The 24,177-nt window shown below is 31.3% G+C and overlaps 1 protein-coding gene across 1 annotated transcript in view; it reads left to right on the top strand.

The window, feature by feature from the left end:
- Window positions 1-20,756, top strand: part of LOC145690802 (uncharacterized) — a 36,477-nt gene extending 15,721 nt beyond the window's left edge. Inside the window, exon 2 of the mRNA XM_081766096.1 lies at window positions 18,006-20,756. Within this exon, the coding sequence (XP_081622222.1) occupies window positions 18,006-19,605 (1,600 nt within the window). The 3' untranslated portion in view covers window positions 19,606-20,756. The remainder of the gene's footprint in view (window positions 1-18,005) is intronic.
- Window positions 20,757-24,177: the final 3,421 nt, after the last annotated feature.

The raw sequence follows: 24,177 nt of genomic DNA, 5'->3' as shown, positions 1-24,177 counted from the left end.
TATTCAATATCTTAATGAAATAACCTACACCCTTTGGATCATTAGGAATAAATTGTATGAGTTTAGAATTAATCATATCCATAATACCTACTTTCTCATTATAAAAGTTATCATTTCCAGATTTTTCTTCCCCATCAATAACAATCAAGCGATCAATTAACTTCCTCACATCATCCATCCAAATGTATTCTTTTGATAATTCGTTATATACCTTTATTCCTTCTCTAGATTTTGGTGTCTTTTTTGAAGGTGTTGTTGGTTTTATATATTCATCCCAAATAGGTTTGATAGTTTCTTTATATTTTTTACCTTTACTAGATTTTTGTTTTCTTGTACTTGGATCATTATTATGAAATGCAACACTAGAATCAATTACTATTTGTTTATATTTTTCTAGATCATCATCATTATAATTTGTTGGATTATGTTTTGTCAATAATTCCCATAAACCTTCTGTTCCTGTATAATGTCGATTATTAATAACTAAATCATCACCATGAATTTTAACTTCTGCATTTCCTATCATATGTATAATTTTCCCATCTTCATCATATGGTTGTATTCCAAAATTTTATCATCTCTAGTTGCATAATATCTTGAGGCAATCTTACCAAAATGAGTTGTTGCTAAAGATTCTATTCCTTCTACTTTATATTTAATTTGTTTTTTCATATGTTTTATTTCTTCTGTTATAGGCGTATCACTTTCACTTATAGGACTATCATACATAGGCGGTGTTTCTAATAAGCTTGAATCCACTCTCGCACTTTTATGTACAACTGGAACTAACTCTTGAATTAGATTTTTATTTTCTTCTGCTACTTTTGATATATCTTGCCCTAAATCTTTAATTGCATCAATAACAGGCTGATCTTGTTCTTTAAATTTTTCATACTTACTTCGATTACTTTGTTTAATTTCCTTAAATCTTTTAATAAGTTCTTCTTTTAACTTAATATACTTCTTAGCTTTATTAACATCCATTTATTATATAAAGAAAAATAAAAACAACATAACATAACATAACATAACATAACATATACGTTTAGTTTACACTTTTAGAAATTCTTTAATTTTATTTCTATCTTTACCATTATTCACCTTCCTAGTCATATCTATTGTTAAGAAACCATGTTCTTTACTCCAACACTTGCTACATAATGATTGTAATTTTTCAAACGACGTATCAGATGCAACAAATTCATCATATATATGTTTTAAATTTACATTGTCCTGTCTAAATATACAAAGAAAGTTTAAGTTGTCCGTAATTAATTGTTTTGGTACTTTAGAATATGTTTGTCCAAGATAGAAACAGTTCAAACCTTTATGACGACCTCGAGTAAAATATTCTCTAACGTGATTTTGTTCTTCTAATATGAAATCATCAAATACTACCACAGAATAGTCCTCACATTCATCTAATGGAATAATCTCTTCATTGTTTCCTTTTATTATTGCTACTGTATCTTTAATATTACGTTCTATATCTCGAAAAAGTTGTATTAAGTGTTGGTATTTAGGTTGATTTAGACTTTTAGAATAGATATAAACATTTGCATATTTTAACCATTTAGGTGCTAACAAAAAATTATCAAACATTAACGTCGTTTTACAACAACCACTAGGTCCAACTATTAAACATCTTATATCATCAGGTAACAACTCACCATTCCTCTTTCTCTTCGCCGTTTCTTCTGTTAACCTTACTTTAATATCCCAATTATCCATTAATTAGTTATTATATAATAAATGAAAGTATTAATTTAAATGGTTATTCATCTGTATTAAACATGTCATTGCATTACCCATTTGAAAACGATTTAGAAGTAGCTGTTGCAGGATTTTACACAACATACTTAACTCCAAACATTACAGAAAAAATAATAAATTAACGTTTTGTAGTGAAGAACCTGAAGTTACAAGACAAGCCATAGTTCAACCTGGTCAATATAGTTTAAAAGAATTAGAAGAATATATTAAATCAAACCTTCCATTCTACACTGATGAATTCAAAGATACTTTTGAAATTACGGAAGACAGGAAGAGAAGTAGAGTTAAAATATTTAGTGAGGTTTGTGATATAACCTTAGATACCATTAATACTGTATTAGGTTTTAGTGAGAAAAAGTTAACTAATAATATAGAACATGTTGGAGATAAGCCACCAAAGTTTCATCCGTTTGATACTATAAATATTCACTGGGATTTAGCAGAAGGTATGATTCTAAAACACAATGACACAACACACAACGAAACAGATTTAATCGCAACATTTAGAACAAATGCAGAGTTTAGAGAACCAATTATATATGAACCTAATGAAAATATATTTTTCCCAATACATCACAATAAATTTAATAATTTCAAAGTTTCAATTAAAGATGAGAATGGTGATTTGATTGATTTTGGTGGAGCTCGTATAACTGTTTTACTTGCTGTTAAATAATTTGAATTGTTATATAATAAATATGGATATGTTTGGTAATACTAAAAGGGGGACTACAAACCTCAATCATGTAAGGGGGCGCGGTGGCTCAGTGGTAGAGCGTTCACCTCCGGTGCTTGGGATCCCTGGTTCGATCCCAGCTCGCGCCGTGTGGACTTTGTGGTGGACAAACACCGTGCTCGTGGGTTTTCTCGGGGTTCTCCCGTTTCCTCCCACTTTCTTCATTCCACCATTTTCACTCATTTCTCATTATCACCGTCTCCTTTAGCCTAACCGGCATAACCGTGGGACGTAAAACTCAAAGATTTCATTTCATTTTTTCAATCATGTAAGTGAAGTTTTTACATCAAATAATATAACATGGGTTGATTTCAAAAACAAAAGACTTGTTAATGTAGGTGATGCAATTGAACAACATGATGTAGTAACTTTATAACAGCTAGATTTAATAAATAGTAATGTTAATAGTCAATTGGAAGGTGATAGAAACAAATTTGAAGATGTATTAAAAACATTACAAGACACATATATAAAGAAAGATGATTTTCAAAAGATTAGAATGGATACTACTAAATTGATTATGCAGAAAGAAACTATACCCTTAATATGTCGATTGAGAGCTAAAAATGTTAAGGAACCAATCTTTAGAATATTTAATCTCTCTAATGGTTAAAAATTTATCTATAATGGGAAAATAATGCACATGGAATTAAGTTTGGATAAATACTTTCTAGAGATATATTTAAGTGATACTTTGATTGAAAATTTACCTGTAAACATTAAAAAGGGTGATATAATTACGTTTCAAGCATATAAGAATTCAGCTATGGAAGAAGGGCAACCATTGCAAGTTATTATGTATATAGAAAGAGAGCTTTCATAAAACCATTTGCTATATTCAATCTATATAACAACATTCTAATTCAATCTATATAACAACATTTTAATTCTATCTATATAACAACATTCTAAATTGAATTATACAGATGAATAATAAATAGTTATATACATTGAATTATTGTTCGAATTATAGACTAAGTTATAGAATGTTATATTGATTAAATTATATAGATGAACAGTGTTTGAATTGTAGAAGTTATTATAAAGATTGATTATAGATTGAATTATAGATTGAAGTTCATGATCAATTATAGTATTAATCAACAAATACCAACAACAGCATTAATTATAGTATTAATCAACAGCATTAATTATAGTATTAATCATCAAATACCGACACCCGTTAATTATAGTATTAATCATCAAATACCGACACCCGTTAATTATAGTATTAATCATCAAATATCGACAACAGCATCAAACATATGCTTGAATTATAGTTTGAATTAGGCCGATCTTTAGAATGATGTTGTTAGTTGATATAGTGTTTGAATTATAGATTGAGGTTAATAATTTTCCATATAATAAATAGTATGATGTATTGTGTTAAGTGTAAGAAATCAACAGATACAAAAATAGATAACATTAGAATAAAACAAACAAAGAATGGGAGATATGTTAAGAAAGGTATATGTGTTTAATGTGATACTAATAAATCCCAATTCATTTAAAAGCTCGATTGACTATATGAAGGTGAAGGTATTAGAGAAGATATTATAGAAGAAATTCATAAACCATCTAGAAAGAATTATCCTATTTTAAGTGTTATTGTTAAAGGTATAGATGACTTATGGCAAGCTGATCTTGTGGAAATGGATAGTGGTGTGTTAAAAGGTGTTTCAAAATTAAATAAAGGGTATAAGTATTTGCTAACGATTATAGATGTGTTCTCTAAATATGCGTTTGCTGTTCCTGTTAAAGATAAGAGTGGTAAGAATGTTACAGAAGCAATAATTGGGCCTAGAGCCTGTTGTGTTGTGCTTGAACTAAAATAAAAATAAAATAAAATAATAAAAATAAAATAAAATTTGAATCAGTGTTAAAAGTAAGAAAACCTAGTAACTTACAAAGTGATCAAATTAAAGAGTTTTACAATAAAGAATTTAAGAAGTTGATGGAGGAAAATAGGATTAATCATTATTCAACCTATAGTGGTAAAAAAGCTTCTGTTGTTGAAAGATTTAATAGAACACTTAAACAAAATATGTGGAAGAAATTTACTGTTCAAGGTAATTATAAGTGGTTAAAAATATTGCAAGGTTTGGTTGATGATTATAATAACAAAGTACATAGAATAATTGGTGTGAAACCTGTAGAAGTGAATAAGAATAATGAGCATGTGATATTGAAAAAAGTGTATAAGAAAGAATATGAACCTGTTAAGTTAAAGTATAAGATTGGTGATTATGTTCGTATAAGTAAAATTAAAGGTTTGTTTGAAAAACCTTATTCACCAAATTGGTCAGCAGAAGTGTTTGTTATTAATGAGGTTATACCATCTAATCCACCAACATATAAAATTAAAGATTTAAACAATGAAGAAGTTAGAAGAAAATTTTATGAACCAGAATTATTGAAAACTAAATATAAGGATGAGTATTTCGTTGAAAAAATATTGAGAAAGAGAGGTAATAAAGTGTTTGTTAAATGGTTAGGTTTTGATGATTCACATAATAGTTGGATAGATAAGAGTAATGTAATATTATAAATGTTATATTTTATGGTTTAATAATTCACATAATAATTAAATAATGTAATATTATAAATGTTATATTTTATGGTTTAATAATTCACATAATAGTTTGATAAGATAAGGAAAATGTAGTGTAAATTTAATGTTTAACTTTTATGAATATTTTCATTAAAGGTAATAAAGTGTTTGTTAAATAACTTGGAATTATTAAATGGTTAGGGTTTAATAATTTGCATAATAATTAAATAAATAAAAGTAATATGATATTATAAATGTTATTTCATTAAAGGCAATAATGTGTTTGTTAAATAACTTGGATTCATTAAATGGTTAAGGTTTAATAATTTGCATAATAATTAAATAAATAAAAGTAATGTAATATTATAAATGTTGTCTTTTATAGTTATTTCATTAAAGGTAAATAGCATAAGAAGGTGAATGATAATTATGATGATGAGTGAGTTTATGAAAATGATTCAGTTTTTATCATATTAATAATGACTTTGATGGGGTGATCCCATAAAAGCCCTATACTAACACAACACACTAATATATGTAGACAATGGCAGGAGTGTACAAGTATTAGCAGTTGTGTTAGGAAAAATAAGTATGCTAATGTTGGTATATATAACGAAAAAAATATTATGAAAATGAACTAAAAAATTTGGTAAATATTAAAAAACGATACAGTACTTTTTCAAATAAGATGAATATAAATAATGTTAATTTTACTGGTGAGGAGTTGAGGGAGATGTCGATTACAAAACTAAAACTAATATGTAAAGTCAAAAAAATTAGTAACTATAGTTCTTTAAATAAGAGTGAATTAATCAAAAAAATCGAACAATATCAAAATGAACCAGATGAATTTAAATTTATATACACAATGAAAGTTGATGAATTAAAAAACCATTGTAAAAGGAAAGTAATAAAAGGTTATTCTAAATTAAGAAAGGCTGAAATTATTGACCGTATTAAAAAATATGAAGATGAACAAAACAGATCACAAATTAGAAACATATTTCCATTTAAACAAGATGTTTTTGAAGAATCGAAACCACAACGAATACCAATTAAAGTAGAAACAAAGGAAACAGCAATACAGAAACGATTACAAACTATCACAATTGAAAACATAGGAGGATATAAAGATCCGGTGAAGTTTTTAAATATTAGTGGGAAAGTAGTTATTAACAAAATCAAGGAAGAATTAAAGCACCACCCATTAAAAGTCAACCTTGTATTCATTTGTGATTATATTAAAGATAAAGAAGTACAAGAACGCAATTTTAAAACTATGAATGAAAGAATATTACAATCAACTGACTTAGACGAATATATAACCCATGCTAAACAATAACTATGTAGAGAGATGAAGGAATTTCAAGGTAGAGGATCAGGATGGACATTACATCAAATTAAACATTTAGAAATCAGACTAAATAAATATGTACCATTACGAGCTTCTTCCTACATTGACCTTCCTAAACCAATTAAAGACAAGAAAGCAGTAATCAATATTAAAAATCAAGATAATAAATGTTTCTTATATTCAATTGCAAGTTATTCAAAACCTATTGATAGATGTTCTCAATATCAACGACCTTCACACTATACAAAAATTGTGAATGAGTTACAAGATAAATATTGTAATGGTATTGAATTTCCTGTACAATTAAAAGATATAGTAAAGTTTGAAAAGAGAAGTAGCATATCCATTAACGTGTATAGTTATGATGATGAATATAATATATACCCACTTCAAATCAGAAAAAATAAGCAGGATAAACACGTCAATTTATTATATGTAAAAGATGAAAATAATAGTCATTTTTGTTGGATAAATGATTTATCGAGATTAATAAGAAGTCAAGTGAAAAAACATAAGGAGAAATTGTACTTTTGTGATAGATGTTTGGTAAGACATTTTAGAAATGAGAAGCAATTACAACAACATGAGCTATATTGTAAGGAGCATGAATCTGTTAGAATAGAACTTCGAAAACCATATGATAATCAAATACAGTTCCAAAATTATAATAGATCATTTAGAGTACCATTTACGATATATGCCGATTTTGAATGTTTGTTATGTAAAATGGAAGTAGAGCATAATTGTTCTAAAACTGTGAAGTATCAAAAGCATTTACCAATGAGTTTCTGTTATTATATTAAATACTCAAATGGTATGTATAAAAGTCCTGTTAGTTATATTGGTTTAGATGCTGCAAAGGTGTTTGTGGAGAATTTAAAACAAGAAGCAATAGAAATAAAGAAAATATATAACAAAAAAGTTGAAATGAATGGTCTAACTAAAGATGAAAACGAGATATATAGTAATTCCAATAGTTGTCATATATGTGAGAGAAACTTGAATGATTTACCACCAGCAATTGAAAAACAAATAAATATGTTAAATAAGAAAATACAATTCGCTAAAGATAATGATAGCATGATTGAAAAGTTAGAAGAATGGAAACATGAATTAGGAAAATGTTTAAAGGATATAAATAAAAATAAAGCAAAAGTAAGAGATCATGATCATTTAACTGGAAAGTTTAGAGGTGCAGCTCACAGTTATTGTAACTTAAGCTATCGAAATCCTAATTTTATTCCAGTATTTATTCACAACTTAAGTGGTTATGATACTCACCTGTTTGTTAAAGAACTTGCTTATGATAAGAATGAAATAAAACTAATTGCAAACAATGAGGAAAAATATATAACATACTCAAAATATGTGAAGGTTGATAAAAAGAATGGAATTAATTTACGATTTCTAGATTCATTTAGGTTTATGCCAAGGAGTTTAGCAGAACTAGCAAATAACCTTACAAAAGAACAATATAGAGAAACGTCAAAGTACTTCCCTAATGATTTGTTAGATTTAGTAATTAAAAAAGGTGTGTACCCATATGATTATATTGACTCAATTGAAAGATTAGAAGAAACAAAACTACCTTCAAAAGAAATGTTCTTTAATAAACTTACTAAAACCCACATCAGTGAAGAAGATTATGAGCATGCAGAAAATGTTTGGAAGTTATTCAATATTAAAAATCTAGGTGAATATACAGAACTTTATAACAAGACAGATGTATTAATATTAGCTGATGTATTTGAAAGTTTTAGAGATGTGTGTTTAAAAGCATATGGTTTAGATCCTGCTTGGTATTTCACTGCTCCTGGTTTATCGTGGGATTCAATGTTAAAGATGACTAAGATCAAACTAGAAATGTTAACTGACTATGACAAAATATTAATGATAGAAAAAGGTATAAGAGGTGGAATTTCACAATGTGGTAAGAGATATGTAAAAGCAAATAATAAGTATATGAAAAATTATAACAAAGACGAACCTTCAAATTATTTAACTTATCTAGATGCAAATAATTTATATGGATGGGCTATGAGTCAATACATGCCTTACAAAGACTTTAAATGGGTTCAACCTTACATGAACAATGAATATTCCAGACGATTCAGAAACTGGCTACATATTAGAAGTTGATTTAGAATATCCAGAATACTTACATGATAAACATACAGATCTACAATTAGCTCCAGAAAATATGTTTCCACCAGGATCGAAACATTCAAAATTATTAACAACGCTTTACAATAAAGAAAGATATGTTATTCACTACAGAAACTTAAAATTGTATATGTCACTTGGGATGATATTAAAGAAAATTCATAGAGTATTAAAGTTCAAGCAATCAAACTGGTTAAAGAAATATATTGATTTAAATACAAATATGAGAACAAGAGCTAAGAATGATTTCGAGAAAGATTTTTACAAGTTAATGAACAATAGCGTATTTGGTAAAACAATGGAAAACATTAGAAAGAGGCCATCTATTACCTTAGAATGTGATCCAATGAGGGTGGAAAAGTTAATAGCGAAACCGAACTTTGATTACAGAACAATATTTACTGAAGATTTGTGTGCGATACATATGAAAAAAGAAAAATTGACCTTCAACAAACCTATATATGTTGGTATGAGTGTGCTAGATTTGTCAAAACTATTAATGTATGACTTCCATTACAACATTATGAAACCTAAATATGATATTGATATAGGCTTATGTTATATGGATACTGATAGTTTTATATATGAAATTGAGACAGATGACTTCTACAAAGACTTAAAAGAAATGGTTGATTTATTTGATACAAGTGAATATGGAAAGGATAATCAATATGGAATACCACTAGTAAACAAAAAAGTATTAGGAAAGATGAAGGATGAAAACAATGGTAAAATAATGACAGAATTTATTGGGTTAAGATCAAAGATGTATGCATTTAAAGTTGAAAATAAAGAGAAGAAAAAAGCAAAAGGAATAACAAAATGTGTAGTAGCAAAAGAGTTACAATTTGATGATTATAAGCAAACCCTATTCAATGATGTGAAAACATATAAAAATATAAATCTAATTCGCAGTTGTAAGCATGATGTGTATACCATAGCTGTAAATAAGTTAGCATTAGATTCAAATGATGATAAAAGATATATACTAGAGGGAGGTGTAAGTACATTAGCTTGGGGGCATTATAAGATATAGTTAAAATGTATTTATGTGTTGTTTAGTTTTAAGTCATATTTAATTAACTTTTATGTATAGTTTAGTTTTAGGTAAAATTTAATTAACTTTTATGTGTGGTGTAGTTTAGTTTTAGGTCATATTTAATTAACTTTTATGTATAGTTTAGTTTTAGGTCATATTTAATTAACTTTTATGTATAGTTTAGTTTTAGGTAAAATTTAGTTAACTTTTACGTGTGGTGTAGTTGATAGGTGTTAGTGAGTAATTATGTATATTTTAATTTTAGGTCATATTTAATTAACTTTTATGTATAGTTTAGTTTTAGGTAAAATTTAGTTAACTTTTATGTGTGGTGTAGTTGATAGGTGTTAGTGAGTAATTATGTATAGTTTAGTTTTATTTAAAATTTATATTTTTAAATCATAAAAGTGTTTTTGTAATTTTATTTTACTAGATTTAGTGATTTTTTATAACTAGATTTAGTGATTTTTTTTATTTTAACTATATTTATTGACTTTTTGTAACCAGATTTAGTTATTTTTGTAACTAAATTTAGTGATTTTTTGTAACCAGATTTAATGATTTTTTAAGTCAAAACCGGTTATAACCAGATTTTTGTAACCAGATTTAGTGATTTTTTGTTTTTGTAACTAGATTTAGTGATTTTTGTAACCAGATTTAGTGATTTATTGAAGTCAAAACCGGTTATAACCAGATTTAGTGATTTTTTGAAGTCAAAACCGGTTATAACCAGATTTTGTAACTAGATTTAGTAATTTTTTGTTTTTGTAACTTGATTTAGTGATTTTTTGTTTTTGTAACTAGATTTAGTGATAGAATGCATTAGAAGTTATTGTGAGTAAGATAGAAGTTATTTAAGATGTGATAGAAGTTATTTGGGATAGGGAGTGCGCTAGAAATTATTAGGGGTAGATTAGAAGTTATTAGAGATGATAGGGTGACATATAGTTAAAATGGGCTAATAATAAATTTGTCTGCAGAATCCCCATTCCCTCTCTACTACAGTACACGCACTATCCCTACATTCACAGATGGAATTAAAAAAAAGACTTGTCAAAATGCTCGAATTCGGGTTTGAATCCCGGACTTCCCGATAGATGTGCAAAAACTAACCACTCACTCATGGTTGTTGTGCAGTTGTGCTTAACTTAAATATATTCTCTATATATATGGTTTATGGAATCCGAAGATTTAATACCGCGTTCACAAAAGCTCTTCACTGACATCTATCCTTAGCTAACTGGATCAAGTTTTTACTTTCTATTCCTATTTCTGCGAGGTCCATCTTACTATTGACCTCCCATCTGCGCCTAGGTCTTCCTAATGCACGTTTTCCGATTGGATTTCCAGTTAAAACTTTGAAAGCGTTCCTACCTCCTTTCATTCTGGCTACATGACCTACCCACTTGAGCCTCCTAGACTTGACCGTAACGATGTTTAGTAAACCGTATAAATTATGCAGTTCTTCGTTATGAAGTTACCCCCATTCCCGTTCCTCTTGTGTCCGAATATTCGTCTCAGAATATTTTTTTTTTCAAATACTTTCAGTCTGCGTTCTTCGCACATCGCAAATGACCATGTTTCACAACCATACAGAACAACAAACATGATTATCGTTTTATATATTTTAAGGTATAAATTCATCGACAGAATTCGTGACGTTAAAAGTTTTGAACTGAATAATAACACGAATTTCCTTATTTCAGTCGACGTTTGATTTCTTTGTGGATATGATTTTAATCTGTTAATATTGATCCTAGACATTTGAAAGTATCCACTTTGTCAAAAGTATTATTGACATTTTAGCGCATCCACAATTTGCCGTATTACGATCTCGGTGAACTTCCATGTATTTAGTTTTCTCTGAATTTACTTCTAAACCAATGTCGCTGCAAGCGTTTAGAAGGCTTATGCATTTCTTTCTATTGTTCTCCCATCATCCCCTATTAAATTTACATCATCAGCATACGCCATAGCCTGGTGAATACCATTCAGCTCTAAGGCCTGGTTGCTATCTTTAATTTTCCTTACAGCGTGCTCCGGAACAATGCTGAATAATAATGGCGATAGCGCATCTCCTTGTTTCAAACCGTTCTTCACGTTGAAACTCATGGACAAGAATTTTTCAACTTGGACTTTACTCTGGGATTTATTTAAAAACATTTTAATTAATCTAACTAGCTTTTTCGGTATTCCGAATTATGTAAGATTTGTACAATACTTCCCTCCTATCCGAGTCGTAAACCTTTTTAAAATCAATAAACAGCTGATGTACTGGGTAATAAATTCCCATTTCCTCTTAAGTATTTATCGAATAGTATATATCTGGTCGATAGTTGATCGATTTTCCTAAATCCATACTGATAATCTCCAATAATTTCATCTGCGTATGGAATCAATCTTGTTAATGTAATGTTAAGAGAAATGCCTTGCTAATTATTACAGTAAGTTTTGTCGCCTTTTTTGTGAATTGAAACAATGGTTGATTCTTTCCACTTTTCTCAAATGTATTCCAGTTTTTTTTTATATATATAAAAAAGTTGAATTCCTGTGCTTAAAAATTCAGAAACCTTCAGAACTGGGTAAACTTTGATGGTGGTTATAAGCCTAGGAAACCACACCGCAGATTATTACGTATGTGATCAATGATAAAAATTTGTTCGAAATATCCATACAATGTGTATGAAAGTTAAAACTTAAAAGTTTGAAGAATGTGCAAAACTATCTGAAACCAAGCTCTTGATGTGCAGCCTGTAAGATTATCATATAAATGTATTTCTATCATGTTTAATTTTATTTTGTTTCAAAAAGAGGGTGTGTGATATTTTGAAGTAAAAATACTACATACAATTTTGCTAGTTATTTGTGTATCATTTTTTTTACATAAAAATACTTACTTTTGTGTATAAGAGGTTAAAAAATTATTACATCTATTGGTTAATCTTTAGGAATTCATAATGTCAATTTGTTAAGAATTTAAAAAAAATCTTTTCGAAATTCATGGTTTATTTTAGGTTTTATATTACTAGAGCAACCCAAAAGCATAAAAAGCATAATAGTAATTTGGACATATGGTCGGTACCTTGAACATGGTTGTGGTTGTTCAAGGATCCATAAGAAACTAATTTTAAAAGCATAATTTTAGAAAATAAAGCATAATTTAAAATATATAGCAAAATTCTTGGAAAATACTGTTTAACTGCAAGTTTAACATAGGCCGACTATATTATTTTTAAAACCAATATTTACAAATCAAAATCATTGAGAACGTAACAATGCAACAATGAAAACCTAATTTTTATTTCTGTAAACTTTTCGGTGTAATCCTCTGATGTGAAGGGAAGAAAAAGGAAATGAATAAAACTTTCCGCGAGCAACGAACAGTACACAAGAACTCCACTCTATATTGTTATGTGTACCTCTTGATCTTGAGCACTTTCTGTATTTTTTGGTGATATCTTTTACTTTCCCTTTCTAAGGCGCACACAAGTGAAACAAAAACTGACTCGAGTAAAGCATATCTCTTTACAATGCATAAAGTAGAAATTTCATTAAATATGAAATAAACTGGTTGCATAATATATTAAGAAAGAGATCAAGATATTTGTAACAATTAATGTATAGTAAATATTTTACATTATACACGATTAATATAAAACAATGAATGAAATTAACAATAAAGCATAATTTGGAAAAAATAAGCATAATTACACAAAAAATAAAGCATAATGCGGGTTGTTCTAATTATTACCTATATCAACCACTAACTAAATTAGTTTTTGTGCTGTAGAGAAGTGAAACAAAGTCTGCTTTATCAATTTAAAGCACAATTTTGAAAAAAGCCCAAAATTTCCCAAGCAAAAAACCGAAGCAGAAAAAACCGAGTTTTTTTAAAAAAAAGCCGGTTTTTTCCGAGCCCTTGCACTCTAACCGAAAGGGAATCTCTCCGTGATGAACAACGCAGTTTCGGAACTGGAGCGCACTAACGGATGCAGCATAGCTTTTTAATTTTTGTCTCCAAGTACTATAGGAATCGTCAAATAATTTAAATGTGATTCTTATTTCGTGGTTATTGCAATGAAGAATTTGTTAAAGAATTCCTGCCTATTTTAACTCAGTGTGATGTAAGAAGTCACGAAATATCAAAACTGTACGCGAGGTGGCAATAACAACTATCATGACATGGCATCATATGATTCGTATACTACTTCCTTACTGTAATCATTAACGAACGAACTAACACCAGCGGAACTATTTCAAAACAAGCAAACGAAATGAAGGGAATAATATATACTCAGTCGGGAATGTCTGGAGAAATGGTAACTGTATTAGCATCAATAGAACTGTATTTAAGCGCAGAATCCAACTTTAACTTGAAACCACAGACTTAATGAACCGACCTAATGATTTTACCTTTCTTCAGACACTATTACGTTTTGACCTGGAATTTCACCATGAAACCATTCCTGTCAGGAATCTTATAAACACACAAAACTTGAAAGCAAGCTAAGGTTGGTAACTACACTTTACAGCTCTTATATGATACAACTTCTGAAGTATTCTTCTTACCTTCTTCCAAAACAAAACGCAGCGAATTATTAGCTATTCCACAATAATGAACCAGGTTTGGAAATTTGTGGAAAGAGGTACCGTACTGATTCATCAAAATTGACAAAAGGCCATTTTATTAATTTTACGATTGAAAATAATTCTTTAATCGAATATTTCTGATTAAAGCCTACACATTCGGGATAACAGTGCTACTAGCTTCAAATGTGCAGAATATCGCTAAAAAACCAAATATCTAAACATGTAGAAATTTGGGCCTCAAACCCAAATTAAATATTGAATATATTACAATCACAAAAATAAAAAAAAATGAAATGAAATCTTTGACGTTTACGTCCCGCGCTTCACAAGAATAGAGTAGACACATATAGAGATTATTTATCTCTGTCGATTCAAACTTCAGAAAAACGATCAAGTGACACTTCACTATATTTGACCCAAAAGCTGTTGCTTGTAAGGAGCGTAAACCGTGGGCCGTTAGGTTGGTCCAACGCTGATTTCTTCCGGCGTTTGATGTACCATGCAGTAACATTGTTAATAATATTTGATATTTAATCTTTTAGTATAATAATTAAAGGAACTGTGGTTTTTAATAATTTCCATGCTTTCTTTCATTCATTCTCTTTTCCCTTTCCCAATTTTAATTGTCCGAGCGTATTATTTCAATTTGTGCTTTTTGCTTAACTTTTATCATGTTATGCGTTTTCTTTCGAAGATTGCGTTTAGCTACATTACTGTTCGGAATTTTCCCACATTATTCAGAAATATTCGCTAACCCAATATTCGCTACTTTTTAACCCAATTTTTTATCACTTGCTGTAGTCAGCCAACCACTAAAATTTATGGAGGTTGGCCTTCTAAGAAATAGTACTTCCGTCCTCCAGTTGAATTGTTTCAGTGTATATCGTATAGCTGGACACCGAACATGACGATACTTACATGCCAAGACATGACTTGCTAGGTTATTTCTCCAGTTGGAGCAAGAACGAATGAATATTTCGGCATCGCTTGGAGAACCACTAGATAGAAAGGATAAATTGCATTCAGTTGAGTTCTAAGAGATTAAATGCAGAAAAAATAAATGCAGAGAAAATGAATATAATAATATTCATCATGCAGAGACAGAAAGCATGGAGAGAACAGCGAAATTTAAAGTCATAAGCATTAACAATCTGCGTTTCCCTCCTGCCCCATGTTTCTGTCTTGGGTTTTCTCTACCCTTATGGAATAAATCTCTTTTAGTAGCAATAGGGAACATAATTTACAATGCTTAATTCCCTCAAAAACAAACTGTAATACCAGACTTTGAATCAAACGCAGAACATTAGGAATGAGTCTCACACGCTGTCCCCGTAGGTGCAGAATCTAAGGTGTGTGTTTAAATAAGCCACACTGCCATAAATATCCCCGGTTCCATCTGAAGATTGAATTCTATTTGCAGTCTTTAGGCGTCTGCAGGATAATGTTCAGTTGAGAATTTAAATTTATGAGGTGTGGGTCTTCCGCTTTGATTAATACTGGGTGAATGAGTTTCGTGTACTCTCGAATGTATACTAAAGTTTAAGGTGAAGTATATATTTTATTTTCTTGAGCTTTTAACTTTGCTGCTAAAATTGCACAGTGAAAATTATTATGAAAGTTTCAAATGAACGTCACGTTTGTTCCAAGTAATTAACTCATTCGGCCGTTATTCCTAATTTCACGAACGTGTGCACAGTATGTTGTACCTATTTGTAAGAACGAAACACACACCTGACCTCTACAACAGAATGTGCAGAAAACCAATGCTTAACTTCAATTTTGAAATTTAATAAAAGCAATGCTTAAGTGAAACTGGTAATATGAATATGAATTACTGAGGAAGAAATAGCGATTGTATAATGCTCTGTATCAGTAGGGAAGCATGTTTGGAAAGGATAAAGGCGTTATTTGAAAGAGAAATGTTAAAAATATTTGTTTCCCAGTAAATAATTCTCACGTCGTAAACTACAAGCTTTTTTACTGTTTTTAATGTTGCACGAGTTATAACATCTAAAAAACTCTATAAGAGGATTTCATGTTATATGGGTTTACAGCTTATTTCACAACATCCCCTTCAAACGTAGTTTTCTTAAAATATGCTAGTAAAAATGTGATCACTTAACTGGATCAGGCAATGCGTGATGGAGATCTATATATTATATATTAAGTTTATATCATGGTTAATTTATATATTAAAAATTTACGGAAATTGCCCGTTTTGATTTCGTCGGGCGTAGGTCATTTGCTCGCTGGTATTGAGTAAAGATTTTATAGGACAAATTTCACCTCCCTAACACAATCAACTCGTCAGATACTCTGATTTTCCCGTAAAATTTAAATCTCTTCTCTTACTCCTAGGATCTTCATTCTAATGACACTAACGTAGAAAAGAAGGAAAGAAGTTTTCTGGCTGAGGTACATTTGCTAGCTTCACTGGAAAATTTAATTTCACTTAGTTCACCCATTACTTTAGCTAATACTAGATTAGCAGGATGTCAAGATTGTACTAAGATATAAAATGCAGATTGTTCATATTTTCCCTCTTCAATGTTGTATTTCTCAAAACACTGATGCAAGCAACAGCTTTTTAAAACTAAAAACCTAGTGAGCAACTATCATCTCTCTAACAAGATAGACTCGTCAGATTATGATCTTTGACGTACAAATATAATCCTTTTCCGCCCTTATAATTCCCATTCCAATGAATTATCATGTTAAAATGTCACTTAATTGTAGAAACTCAACATATTAAAAAAAAAAAATTCAAACATTCAGCTTCGTGTTTAATAATGTGATGGAAAACATATTTCTTCCATTTTTCGGTATTCAGATTTTAGCATTTATCTTCAGACGCCCCTTTTTTACTTTCAACGTATGAAAACAATAATGACTATGGTGTTTCAAATTCCTAATACTACTCGAGGAATATTGTTAGAAAAAAACCTGTAAGAGCTAGATTGCAATCCCAGTAGAGAATTTTGATTTCTCCTAATGATATTACATCAGGTAATAAGAAATTTACATTCTAAATTTTAAGCACAAACGTACAGGCATTAGTAATAATCTAAGGGTGACGAAGGTGCAAATGCTTGTCCACAATCCCTTAACGTGAAATTAAGTGATAAGGTGAAATAATATGTATTTTTTTAAAAAAATAGATAAAGATTACATGAAATTGAAAACTCTCTGCTTCTCAAATGTATTCATTACATAATTGGGCTTAAATTTTTACCAGATGTAACCACGTAGCTATATATTAATAGACGCAAAGGTTGTAGTACCTATTAAAATTTTCTTTGTCACAGCTACAGATTTTATACTGATTGAAATGACGATTTTTTTTTTTTTTTAATTTAAAAGTTGTTATATTTTCCTTTGTTTCTCGGTCGTTATACTAACAGCATTTTGTAGCTGCAATTGAAACAAGTTCTCTCGATTGTTAAATTTTCTGACACAAAAATTGATGAGTTATAAACATTTTTAGCAACAACCGATATCTATTTTTACTTATAATAATAAAATGTTTATTCAACATAGCACAAAATAGGTATGTTTGTAGTTACTAGAGTTAACTCTGAAATCGTATATACAAATAATTGTGCAAATTGGCGTATTAAAAGCAAACTACGTGCTCTTATTTTTAGAATAGAGACATATGGAATCACCTCGAGAGTTGTCGGTTACATATTCCTACAAAATTAATGGAACAGAAATATGCAATTCAAAGAATGATTACTTTTCTTTTTTTGCTTATTACTTACCTTCATTTACATTTCCTTATTTATGGAATTTGTTACAGGCGCTATAGCGAATTTGCTTTTCACAGAGTAGCGAATAACTTTATTGCGTTAAGAGAAAACTTTTCTTATTCCGATGAGAAATCTCCAAAGCAGTCTGGCAATGGATTTAATCGATCACCTTTCTCAAGACATACGCTAACACATAAAAGTGAAAATAATCTCACGTACCGAAAGAGTGTTAAACGCTATAGTCAAAGATCAACATTGTCAAGCGAAAAATTAGTACATACAGGTGACGAATCCCACAGCTGGGGAGAGTGTGGAATGTTATTTAGTGTACGTTCAAATTTTGTTACACACATGTTAAACCACACAAAAGAAAAACCTCTCACATGTGAAGACTGTGGACGGGCATTTCGTCAACGTTCAAGTTTGGCTAGACACACCTTAATCCATACAGGAAAAAAACTTCAGAAATGCCAAGAGTGTGGAAAGGGATTTAGTCGTCGATCTTATTTGGCTAGACACATGTTAATCCACACAGGAGAAAAATCTTACACATGTGAAGAGTGTGGTATATCATTTCGTGAACGTTCAACTTTGTCTAAACATATGTTAATCCACACAGGGGAAAAACCTCATACATGCGAACAGTGCGGAAAGGCATTTACTCGACGACCTTATTTGGCTAGACACATGTTAATCCACACAGGAGAAAAATCTTACGCATGTGAAGAATGTGGTATATCATTTCGTGAACGTTCAACTTTGGCTAATCATATGTTAATCCACACAGGGGAAAAACCTCATGCATGCGAACAGTGCGGAAAGGCATTTAGTCGGCGATCTTATTTGGCTAGACACATTTTTATCCACACAGGAGAAAAACCTAACACATGCCAAGTGTGTGGAAAGGGATTTAATCAACGTTCTCATTTGGCTACACACATGTTAATTCATACAGGAGTTAAACCTCACACTTGCGCAGAGTGTGGAAAGGGTTTTAGTCAACGTTCAACTTTGGCTACACATATATTCATCCACACAGGAGAAAAACCACACACATGCCAACAGTGTGGAAAGGCCTTTAATCAACGTTCTGCTTTGGCTACGCACATGTTAATCCATACAGAAGTTAAAACTCACACTTGCAAAGTGTGTGGAAAGGCATTTAGTCAACGTTCAGCTTTGGCTACACATATGTTAATCCACACAGGGGAAAAACCTCACACATGCCAACAGTGTGGAAGGGCATTTAATCAACGTTCTAATTTGGCTACACATATATTAATCCACACAGGGAAAAAACCTCACACATGCCAACAGTGTGGAAAGGGTTTTAATCAACGTTCTAATTTGGCTACACACATGTTAATCCATACAGGAGTTAAACCTCACATTTGCGAAAAGTGTGGAAAGGGATTTAGTCAACGTTCAACTTTGGCTACACATATGTTAATTCACACAGGGGAAAAGTCCAGTCCACACATGCCAGTCCACACATGCCAACAGTGTGGACTGGTATTTAATCAACGTTCTAGTTTGGCTACACACATGTTAATCCATACAGGAGATAAACCTTACATGTGCGAAGATTGTGGGAAGGGATTTAGTCGACCTTCAGCTTTGGCTACACATACGTTAATCCATACAAGATAAAAATATCATACGTGCCTAGAATGTGGGAGGGAATGTACTCATGGTACTGACATTGCAAAAGGCGCGCTGATACATACGGGTAAAAACCCGCAACTGCAGAGAGTATGGAAAAGGGATTAGTAAACTTTCAAAATTAGCTATGTACATGTGAATCCATACGGACGAGAAATCTCACGCACGTCCTGGTTGGAAATGTATTTTCTAGACGTTCAGCCAGGAAAACGCACATATTGTTTTAATAAGGTGAGAAATTCGACATCTGTTGTGCGTGTGGAAAAAGGTTTAGTGTAAGTTCGAACTTGAACACACACACGCTAATCCGCACAGGGGAAATTGCTCACAAATTCTAAGAATGTAATGAGCAGTTTTGTGTACACTGAAACTTCACTACACAATTGTTATTCTACACTGCAGAAAATTCTCACATGCCAACAGTGTGAAAAGGGATGTAGTATACTGTCAAACTTAGCTGCAGACATATTAGTCCACACTGAGCTAAAACCTCACGCATACGATGAGTGTGGAAAGGGATTTAGTCTCCTTTCATGTTTCGTTTCACACATGTCAATCCATACGAGAAAAAGTCTCACTCTTACCATGAATGGGAATACCATTTAGTCAACGCTTACGCCTTAAAAAAACACGTGAACATTAGTGATGGCTAAATTCCCGGGAAGGTACCCAAAAATTGGAATATTCCGGGAATTTATGTACACTTCTCTAAAATATAATTGCACGCTTAATTTATTCCAATTCCCTCAATCCTGTAAATTTGGCAACAACGCACTCTGAAATCGATGAAAGAAAGGAACGAAAGAAACTTCTGAACAGGATTTGTTGTTTGAAATTCTCAGTTTCTCCTTTGTTACTTCAAAGAACGATACTTCTAGTTGGAATGGTTTCTTACCATCAATGTAGCAAACATTTTTTCTTTTTTAAAAAGAAAACATACTTCTCGAAGAAAAATGATCAATAAAACAACGGGAGTTAAAGATTTGGTTTATCATCAATGCAACTGAAGGAGCGCTGTCTAGTTGTTCCGATAGCCATGCATTTCAAATAGACTATTTTTTGTGTTGGTGCAAAATGTGGAACCTGGTTCGAATCCCACTTGATACTATTAATTTTTTTTTAATTTTTCTGGTATTCTACCCGCACAATTTTATAGTATATATATATATATATATATATATATATATATATATATATATATATATATATATATATATATATATATAAGTTAGGTAATGTACAGCTTTCAATTCTATCCAAAAATAAGGTGTACAGCGGTAAAACCTTTTCTGTATATCTGAAATAAGATTTTTCAGTGCAAATCACTTCTTGCATCGATCCATAAGATTTTCGTAAACCTGTAAATAAATATGGAGTTCTAGTGTCCAGAATATCAATATCAGATTAATACCTCCTTCATCACTACCAGAACGCAGCTTTTGTTATTATTATTATTATTATACGCTTCTTAGACGTGGGAGACCCGTGATCGGATCGCGACGGGAGCTAATGTGGTTTGGGGCCTATGCTAAGCTGTAGGATCACTCCTCATATAGCCTCGCTGCTCAAAGGGACACTAAACTCAACATCAAATATATATATATATATATATATATATATATATATATATATATATATATATATATTATACGCGCCTTTCGTGTGAGAAACACGGGTTCAATTCCCGGCGGTGTTCATGTAGTTTGGGGCCTACATTAATCTAGCTTTACTTCTTATATAGCCTTAGTAATGAAAAGGACACTAAACTCAGAATCTATTATTATTATACGTATCTTGTTGCGGAAGACCAGGGTTCCATTCCCGGTGGGAGCTTATATCGTTCGGGGCCTAGGTTCGGTTGTAGCTTTGGTTCTCATATAACCTCACTGCTGGAAATTGCGCTAAACTCAAAATTTATTATTATTATTATAGGTAAGAAAAAGAACAAAAGCGTTCTAAGATACTAAATTTGATTAGATCTTTTATTTCTTCGCAGTATGGACTTTATTGTTGTCTTGGTGTATCAGAACCATTTCAGATAGGTATTCAGGACGATCTCATATTTTTTTCACTTAAAAGTTTTAATAGCTGTCAATAGTATCATCACTTGCTTGAGTCAATTGCATCGCACAAGAATGCACTTAGTTACATAACACCTTCGCTATCACCTTACTCCGAACATTCTCACTTAGTATTTTACGAAAGGAGATGAGGTGTGTTCTCTATTTTCAAATCGGTTTTGTTTCAGGTTCAAAATAGTAAATGTAAGGCATACATTGAGTTATATATTTTAAAAACCTGGTTGTATCTTCTTTTTAAAGATAAATGATGTGCTCAAAAATGAGATCTCTTTTACATTTTCGTATAGAAAAGCTGGTCTGAAAAGAAATGAAAGTTAATTGAGGCCATCAGTGGACACTATTTAATATATCTTAAATCCCGCGCTGGGCGATGTTTCAGCTTCTAGAGGGAAATGTGCACCTAGAAAAATCACTCAACTTGCTGCCAACTATGTTCAGCATTAAGATTTTTGAAATTGCCTCGTCAATATTTTCCTCGTGCTCTGCCAAATTTGTATCTTCAAGACTTCACTAGAGTATGTTGTAACTTCTGATACAAAATGCTCTTAATTTTTATAGTACACCAAAGTTTTGATTTTGGAATACTGTCATGGGTAACATCAATGTTTTCTGGGTCAGTGTTATTGAAGGTGCAGTGCAGCGAAGTTAATTAAAAAATATATTTCACTTTTTAGAAAAGTGCATCTCAAATTCTCATTGTAGCATTGCAAGCTTCACGTTTTCTCAAGAATTGACATATCTAGTGGATTTTTGGGGTGATATCCTTCTAGTAGTCGTACCCAATAAAAGCTCGGTAATGCGCGCCACAGAGCCGGCTAGGTTGCGATGAGCTATCCGCTCTATTTGACTCGACTCAGATGAACCATCCTCTCGATTCGGCTCGGTTGAGGTCCGCCACATCTCGGTAGACGTGATATATGAACGGTGTTTCTGAACTCGGCTCTATAGTGGGCAAGTCGCCAGCAGACGACCAATTTAAATCCATTGCACAGTTAGTGTGGGCACGTTTCATTCACCGCATTTAAATGGACCGAGATTCGTCGCTAGAGGTTAGATCGGTTTTTGCTTTTATGGAAATGACATTGTCCGGCTTATTGAGTCTTCCTGTATCTCATCTCTCCTTAAAGACATCCTTGGTTCGGCTGTGAAGAGGAGTGTACAAAACAAAGTATTTGAAAAGTCAGGTGTAAATTCCTTACTCGATAAATTTCTTCAATAGCTATCCTTAAGAATTAATGGATTTACGAAGTGTTCAGTAGCTTTTATCAATTCAGGTGAGTAGGACCACGTTTTTTATTAGACATTTGAAAAACAAACACTAAAATGAACGATTTTTTTATTGAAAATAAAACATTACAGGTTTCCTTTACAATACGATGTTTCGCATCCATAAAGCACCGTAGGATTGTCATTGGAGAAAAAATATTCAAGTAACAATTAGCTCACATTTTCTTTACCGTTCATTCGCTTTTCTGTTCTGTTGGAAATATCAGTAAAAGTGTTTAATGAATATCAATTTGGGCAACAACGACACGCTGATGTTCTCTCATGCTTCACAGCGTAAGCGTGAAGATTCATGAATTTTCTAAAAGGTAGTCCAAACTTTTGAATATATACAGGTTTTATTGAATAGGCCTAATATAGGCACATTAAAAGCAAAATGATGGTATATAAATATAATTTAACAGAAACGTGGAACAACTTGTCTAGAGTTCAATATGTTGGTTCAGTTATTTTTAAAGTGTATTGAGTTACTTTGCCATCAACTTTTTCTTATATACAGTATATCATACAAGTCATACTACGTAATAGTTGTTTTTATATAACTCATAGTCGGTTAGGAACTAGCGCGCAATTTGTAGCGAAGCTGCAATAGCTAGCTACAAATTCTCTAGCTTTAGATTTAGCAGGGCTACAAGTCAAAACCTGTATTTTGTAGCTGTAGCTGAAGTACATAATTTTATATTTTGTAGCGAATTTTGTACTAAAACTACAAATAAACCTTTTCGAGGGCACAAAAATACTTTGTAACTCCGACATTTCCTCACAATTTTTAGTCAACTTTTATATGATGATAGGGAGAAAATATGACTGTTTCCTGATTTCTATCTCAAATTATTGTGCAACAATATTACAAGAGAATTTTCTGAAATAAATTCAATACTGACGATCGATCGAAAGGATAGTAATGACTTAAAATACACCTACAGGCCACTCTAGCAGCGAAATCATATATATTTTGGACTAAGGGTTAATACATATATATATATAGATAGATAGATACATCCTTACGGCATTGTCAAGGCTCTACATTTGTATTTTACATTTAAAATTGCAACCGGGTGTTTCTGGCTGCCGTATACGGTAGCCCGATCATCACCCTTGTTCTTCGCGCGCAAAGGCAATCGAAGAACTGAAAACGTACTCTGTAATCAAACAGTATATGGTTGTGAACTCGGGAAGCCTGGTACTTCTGTTT

This window comes from Thermobia domestica, chromosome 7 (assembly GCF_964235325.1).
Source record: "Thermobia domestica chromosome 7, izTheDome1.hap1.1, whole genome shotgun sequence".
Lineage (NCBI taxonomy): Eukaryota > Metazoa > Arthropoda > Insecta > Zygentoma > Lepismatidae > Thermobia > Thermobia domestica.
This window is presented reverse-complemented; position numbering and strand designations above follow the sequence as displayed.